This window comes from Phacochoerus africanus, chromosome 4, assembly GCF_016906955.1.
Source record: "Phacochoerus africanus isolate WHEZ1 chromosome 4, ROS_Pafr_v1, whole genome shotgun sequence".
NCBI classification, from domain to species: domain Eukaryota; kingdom Metazoa; phylum Chordata; class Mammalia; order Artiodactyla; family Suidae; genus Phacochoerus; species Phacochoerus africanus.
Genome location: NC_062547.1, coordinates 141499363 through 141506719, shown reverse-complemented (window position 1 = coordinate 141506719; position 7357 = coordinate 141499363). Strand labels below are relative to the sequence as shown.

Below are 7357 nucleotides of genomic sequence, written 5' to 3'. Positions count from 1 at the left end.
GTGAAGGTCCCCGGAGGTCCAGGCACTGAAGCAGGGGTGCAATCCAGCAGGTGAGGTGCTCCGGGGCGTGCCAGCTTCCAGATTAAGAGGACTGCCACCCTGCCTGCCAGGCGGGTGGCTCCTGCTCGCCTCCCCTCTGGATCCAGGGCCGTCCCTCTTCCTCCCCAAGAGGAGGGGGGTCCCAGACAACCCCTGCCCAGCAAGAGCCCCCACGCCAGGCCCCCGAGCCGGAGCGCAAGAAGCCAGTGGTGCTTCGTGACACAAACATGCATTCGTTTTATTCACAAAACAGCCTGGTTTTCCTAAAACAATACAAACAGCATGTTCATCAGCAGGAAGCTGGCCATGGGCAAGGAAGGGGGGCCCAGGCCACCGGGGCCCCCTGGGCACCCACGCCCACCAGCAGGGGACCACGCAAAAAAGAAGCCCTTTCTTCTGTCGCCATCAGCAAGGCCAGAAAAAAAGGGGCTTGTATTCTCTAAGGGAAGTAGCCAGGATCAGAACGAGAGACACGGGCCCCCCAGATCTCAGTGGATAAAGGAACAGGACTTTCGTGTTTGCAAAATCTTCCCTGCTGGGGCGGGAGACCCCATCCTGGGGACCGTGGGTGCAGCACAGCTGGCCTGGGCCCGGGTCTGGGCCGGGGGTGGGGTGGGGGGGCTGGGGGGCTGGGCGGGCTGCTCCCTCCCGCGCTGTGAGCCCCTCGTGGCAGCTCCGCACGCGGGGACAGACACAGAGGGGCTTCGACGCGGCGCCATCAACATTCTCCTTATAAACGTGAGTGGCTTCTCCAGGCAAACTATGCACTATTTCATGGTCAGAATCAAAGGAAGTTTAAATGAGGGTGGAGTTAAACTGTGCTAAATTACAGTAGTGCTTATTAGTAACTAGATTTCAAAAGGTTACAGAAAATGTACATTCTCTACACAAAAACTGCATCTCCTGCACAGACAACATCGACAGCGACACGGGGAGGAAACTGATTGTCCATTCTTTGCCCAGGAAGTCTCAGTACTTTATAGATTCGTCGTTACCTCTTTTTTTTTGTTGTTGCTGTTGTGGTGGTTCTTCCGAAAAAGCAGTTACATTTTTTTTTTCTCTTTTCTTTTTCTTTTTATACTAGGGACGTGGAGATGTTAAAACGACAACAAAAAATATATATATAAAAACAGGAATGAAATCTGTGAGAGAATATTTTTGGTTCTAAAGACGGGTGCATCCGTTTTGTCTTCGCCCGAATCCCTTGCCGGAGGCCACACGAGCAGTGACATTGCACGGAGAGGGCAGCTTTGGGTTCCCGCCGCCGTCACTGAAACCACCGGAAGGCGGCTCCCGTCGGAAGCATCACCTTCTGGCGGGGGGGGGGGGCGGGAGACAAAAACAAGGAGAGAGAGTTCCGTCAGGGTCCGGCTGGGCCTGGCGCAAAGACGTTCCCCCGCGGAGCTGGCCGAGGGACAGGCATGGAGGCAAAGCAGCCGCCCCGTGGAGTTCCTGCCAGGCCCGAGGAGGAGCCTGGCCTGCTGGGCCGCCGGAGGGCCGGGAGCACCCTAGGGCCTCCTGAGTCACGGTGCCCAGGAACCCGCCTTCGCACAGGAAGACCCCTCCCCCTGGTCCAAAGGTCACCTGCGCCGGGCAGCTGGGGTGCATCTGGGAGTGGTGTTCCCGTGTCTGTCCGGGGCATGGGTCCGGGCCACACACGAGGATGTGAGCTCTGCTAGAGTGTGGGGTGTTTGGCGCCGTGGTGGAGAGGAAGGATGCTTGCGGGGCTTATTAAGAGGCTGCATCTATAATAAGACTGTACCAGGCAGGATGTGTGTGAGTGTGTGTGTGTGTGTGTGTGTGTATCTGTCTCTAGATGGGAGTGGGTGTGCCTTTACGTGCATACAGGTGTGTTTTCTGGGCAGGAGAGCAGACGTATGAGGTCTGGGGCTCTGGTGAAGTTTGGGGGGCGGCGAGGAGAACCATGGCTGGGAGGCCATTATTGTTATCCAATCATTCTGGACATTTGCGTCAAGCCCACTTGTGGCGGGGGGGACAGGGCAGGGACAGCAGGCTGAAAAGATGCTTTTGTGCCCGGGCCTGGCACCACCGCTAGGCTGTCATGGCTGGGGTCACGAGGACAGGAGGTCCTCCCAGAGGGTGGAGAGAAGACAGCACAGGAACCCTTTGGCCTTCTCAAAGCCAATCCCATAGTGGACAGGCCTGGCCCACAGCCCAGGCTCAAGCCATCCCCTAACCCCAGGCCCACAGGACCTCTGGCCATTAACTATGCAGCCAGACTGAATTCGGAACCCCCCCCAGGCACCCCAAATCTGCCAACTAGGTACCTAGACCCAGGGTTCTTCCAGGCCTCAGAGCAGGGTAGTCAGCACTGGAGCTGCTCTACCCCTGGGTGACCTTGGGGGCAAGGCTGGGTTCTGAAGGGGCAAACGAAGGGCTTATCCCTCAAAGCCACAGGGTCCACTGGACAGAACCCCTCAAATGGGGCAGGGGAGCGTCCCAGGATCTTGGGTCATGGACTGGAAGCTTTACAACACGTCTGAAAGTCGGAGACTCGGGACCTGTGTAGGAGTCTCAACACCTGACCCAGAACTCCAGGAGGGGTTCAGAATGCTGGGGCCGGGTGGGCGTGCGAGGCCCCTGCCTGGAATTCCATGCTTGCCTAGGCGGCAAATTACAACCTAAGGGCATCTCGGGGTGTGGCTGCGACTCTTGGGGGTGGTGATCTGGTGTCTTGGAGCCTGGCCTAGAACCCCAGAGCCCAGGGATGGGCTGGGCATCCCCTCGACACTGGCCCGGGCAGGAAAAGGGGAGGGGGGGATGAGGGCGGGGTGGGTTTGGACTGCCAGACAGACGCAAGAGCCCACACACCTCCCTCTAAGGCGCCGTTACCTCCAGAGCAGCGGAAGGCTTCTTTTTGAGTTCCTCACATTTTCTGAATTTGCAAATCTGATGGCCAGTCTTTCGGTTCCTACAACTGCTGCACTGCTCGCAGTTGATGCGCCGCCGGCAGGGCGCACACATGCCGCAGCGTTTCCGCTTCTTCTTGCCCGAGCTGATGGCCGAGGCCAGCTCGCCCTGCATGGGGTACTCGGCCAGGCCGGCCATGTGCAGCGCGCTCTCGGCCAGGAACACGCCCGCCGGGGTCATGATGAAGAGGCCTGGGTTGATGGGGAAGGCGCCCAGGTAGGGGAAGTCGGACTGGCCATTGAGGGCCTCGGCGCCCGCCACGGCCTCCATGTCGGGCAGGCCGGCGCCCGCCTCGCTCATCAGCGGCAGGTGCTCCTGCACCACGCGCTTGAGCATCTCCGTGGACTGCGCGAACTGCTGCAGTGTCAGCTGTCCCTCGGCGGCCAGCTCCGTGGCCCGCTCTGCCTTGCTCAGCAGGCTGGCCACAGCACCACTTTTGTGCTTTGAGGTAGGGTTGCTTTTGTCCACGGCCATGGCCGCCGCCAGGTCGTGCCCGTTGGCCAACAGGGAGGCAGCGGCTGCAGCCGCCGCCGCCTTCTCGGCAGACTCCCCGCCCAGCACGCTGCCACCGCCACTGCCGCCACTGCCCCCGAAGGAAGAGTAGTGGGAGAGAGGGCGGGAGCGGCGCAGGCTCTTGTTGAGGGGTTCGCTGATGATGCCGCTCTTGTTCCGACGCTCGGGGGGTGGCGCATCATCTGCCACCGAGGCCGGGGTGGCGGCCGCCGCCACCGCCGCACCCTTGTCTGCCACGCCCGCCTTCGGGCCGCTGCCACTGCTGCCGTTGGCGTTGCTGCTGCTACTGCTACTGCCGCCGGTGTCCTGGGGGCCACTGCCGAGGCTCGACATGGTGGGGCCGAGGCCCAGACCCCGCTGCTGGGGGAGCCTGCCAACTGTGGGGGGGTCCCCAGACAAGCACCGGGCCGTGCCGCCCACGACAGAGACGCCTGCTGGGCTTTGCCGCTCAGGGCAGGTACATGGTCAGGTGTCCCCGTGCAAGTATCTTCACTCTGTCGGTTCAAGGAGAGACAGGGTCAGGGCGGCGGTCCCCACCTCCAGCAGCAGCAGCACCACCCCCGCACCCCACTGCTGCCAGCCCGGCCAGGCATTTATTAACTGCCAGCCCCAGTGAGCCATTTCTTTCTTCCTTTTTTCTTTTTTTGGCCACACCCGCAGCATGTGAAAGGTCCCGGCACCACAGCAGCAACCCAAGCACCCAAGCCGCTGCAGCGACGACGCCGGAGCCTTCCTTCATCTGCTGCGCGACAAGGGACAGAAGCTCTCAACTATACTCTCTCACTTCCTGATCTCTCACTGACCCAACTACGGAGAAGAGGGCTGGGGAGCACCTCTGAAGGGCTTGGAGGTGTGGACCCAAAGGTCTGGGGAGCGACCTCGAGATGCTCACCAGGGACTGGGAATACACATCCATTATCTCAAGGCCCTGGCAAGTCCCGCAGGTAAAGGAGACCGGCTCTGCGGAACAGGCTCTGCCAGAGAGCGCACAGAACCCTTATTTCAAGGAGCGTGTACCCTCCTGCTGGAGGGCAGGCCACGCTGGGCCAGGGGACACGCCTTCCCCGTGAGAGGGGGTGGGGACACGCTTGTGCACATGTCAGCACACGCCTCCTCCTCTCTCAAACCCCAGGACCCGCTCTTGTCTCCGCTCAGGCCTCTCTGCCGTGCTCCAGCCTGGCTCCCAGATGGCTGCGGAGGGAGGCCCCAGACAGAGCTGACGGAGCAGCGCGGGCTGTGGGCTGGGGGGACCCCTCGCTGGTGTAAGGTGGGCCCGAGAGGAGGTGCGAGCCTCTAGGGAGCCGAGTCTGTTCTTTGGCCACGTCCAAGGGTCGGAGGTGCCCCTTCCCAGGACAGAGCCTGTTCTGCTCAGGCACCAAGACTAAGGCATGTGAGCAGCCAGGCTCCCCTGGCCCAGAGCTCTGCAAAGAACTGTTCCAGATGGAGCGGAGGGGTCGTTTTCTCATCAGCCCTGGCTCTCCAGCGTCTGCCTGCCGTGGCCCAGCAACCCCCAGGAGAGAGGTGGGAGGACGGGGGCCCAGCCCAAGCAGCTGGCGACTCAAGGCGGAGGAGGCGCACATCTGGCCGGGCCTGTCCCGCCCTGGGCTTGGGGGCGGCACACACTGCATCTTTGTCCCCAGGCAACCCCGCCACCCCCCAGTCACAGGACTCAGCCTGCCCCAGGAAGTCATCGAGTCCAACCCCCTGCCCTTAAAGAAGGGGACATTGAGGCCCCGAGCAGGCAGGGTCCCTGGCTGGCCCAGGACTGCAAGGCAGTGGCCCCGAGCAGGAGGGAGCCCAGGCAGGCATCAGGGGACAGCCAGCCACTCCCTGCCCCTCCCCAGCAGGCACTGCCCACCCAAGTGCCTCCTTAGTGATGGCAGACGGGTGATAAGCAAACTGGCAGATTCTAGGACAAATCCAGGAGGGCCAGGCAGGTGTCCATGGGCTGGGGGTGTCACCGAGGTCAGAGCCATCGTAAGACGAAGGAGGTCACATATGTCCCAGGAGACCTGTGCTCCACCCTCCCTCCTAAAGGGCCAAGCCCGGGCTGGCTCTTGGGCCTCTGTCCTCAGGGATCAACACCCTTCCAGCCATCAGTGGCCCCGCCTAGGTGCTAGGGCCTCTGGTCAGTGAGATGAGGGCCAGATACGGTCATCCCAAGTCACCCAGCCCCTGCCCATCTGAGCCCAACTACCCTGCCCCGGACCACGGCCCCGGCAGCCCCAGACACAGGGTGAAGGGAGAAGACAGGAGAGGCCGGAGCCCTGGGGGCTGGAGGGGGGGCGGGGGGAGCAGGCTGCGCCTCAGCCCCTCCGTGCGCCGCCTCTGCGGCCTGCTGGCTGGTGGCAGCAATCGATAGCAGCATTAACACCGCTCGGGCTCTAGTCCCTCCCCCTCCCAGCTCCGGATCGGGCTCTGCGCATGGGGCGGGCAGGTCAATTAGAAGTCAGCTCCCTCTGACACCGCCCGGCCTGCGTTCAGGGCTGGCGCTCTGGCTAAGTCGCTCTGCTTTTGTCTCCATCCCGCGTCTTGGGGCGGGGGGGGGGGGAACCGACCCTCAGAGGTTCTGTTCGTCTCTGGCCTTCTCTTTGAATCGCTCTGATGGGTCATTTTTCTGTCCTTCCTCACGGACGACCCTCCCCCAGGTCCTGGGACCTGCTGAGCTCGGGACCGGAGGACGTGACATGTCACTGAACAGGTGCTGCACACAGAACACTGGTTTGTCAGCCACAGGAACTGAAAGTGGGGGTACCCAAGGGGGCCTGGCACACAGGGTAACAACTCCGGTCCTCAGACCCATTCTAACATCCAGTCCCCAGCCGGCTCCAAATCTGCCCCGTACCTGGCTCCTCTTCTCCTTCAGACTCTGGGAAAGCTGATGCCCTGGTCTCAGTGGACCACTGACCACAGGGCCTATGGGCCCTACTCACGGAAGGGGAGGACATAAGACATGTTCTCGCGGGCCCCAGCCTTCTACTGCAGGGCACACGGCCACCCCCTCCCAGGGCAGGAAGGGCCTGGCAGTGCCCAGGCGGCAGGGGAGGAGCTGGGGCTGCGTTGAAGCGGAGCGGGAAGGAGCGGGAGGGAAAGCTGGCGGGCAGGCGGGCGGCGGCGGGCGCATCCATCATCGGCCCTGCCAGGAACGCATCCAGCCCCCAAAAAGAAATACTGCGCCTGAGGAGGGACAACAAAGGGCTCCGTTTCATCAGCAATGCGGAGCCAGCGCCCCGCCGCCCCGCCAGCCGCGGTCAGCCCACAAAGGACCCCTTTGTCCATGCAGGAGCCGGGCCGGCCGGGAGCTGGGACCAGGGGCTGACGGGCGGGGACAGAGCCCAGGGGGGCGGGGGGCGAAGCACGCAGGGAGCGCTGGGGGCAGCGGGGGCCAGAAGAATAGAGACAGGTGGTGGGGAGAGAGGATTGGGAGACAGAGACAGGGAGACTGGCAGAGGACAGGGCGAAGGGTCAAGGTCAGAGGACAGAGCAACATGGGGAGCAGAGACTGGGGCGACTGGGCTCAGAGACCCAGGGCACCCAGCCCGGCCTGGAGACTTGAGGGTCTGAGGGACACGAGAACCCTGAGGCGCGTCCCAGGCACAGGGACCTGGGGCGAGAAGGCCGGTGGGCCTGCCGCTGGGAGAGAGTCAGAGAAAGAGGCAGGGGGACGGGTGAGACCAGGCTTGTCTAGCGCCCCAGCCCCCTCCCCGCCGGCCAAGGTCTGGGAGGAAGAGGCGGGAAGGAGGGCCGGGCCCTGGGGCCCCACCTCCTATGGGCTGGAGCTCCTACGGGCTGAGCTGGGAAGTGAGGCCCAGTCAAAGCTGGGGTCCCCCTCTTGACAGTGGGGACCACCTCGACCTCCACCCTTAGGCCAGCC

At 62.8% G+C, this 7357-nt stretch overlaps 1 protein-coding gene across 3 annotated transcripts in view; it reads right to left on the bottom strand.

Moving 5' to 3' along the window:
* Window positions 1-252: 252 nt before the first annotated feature.
* The window catches only part of CXXC5 (CXXC finger protein 5), a 33380-nt gene continuing 26275 nt past the window's right edge, over window positions 253-7357 (bottom strand). For 2 of the 3 annotated variants that reach the window (XM_047778784.1, XM_047778785.1), the window contains exons 2-3: window positions 2893-3977; window positions 253-1351 (exon numbers count right to left, since the gene is read on the bottom strand). In XM_047778784.1, the coding sequence (XP_047634740.1) occupies window positions 1307-1351; window positions 2893-3816 (969 nt within the window). In that variant the 5' untranslated portion in view covers window positions 3817-3977 and the 3' untranslated portion in view covers window positions 253-1306. The remainder of the gene's footprint in view (window positions 1352-2892; window positions 3978-7357) is intronic. The other variant, XM_047778787.1, reaches the window with a different exon arrangement.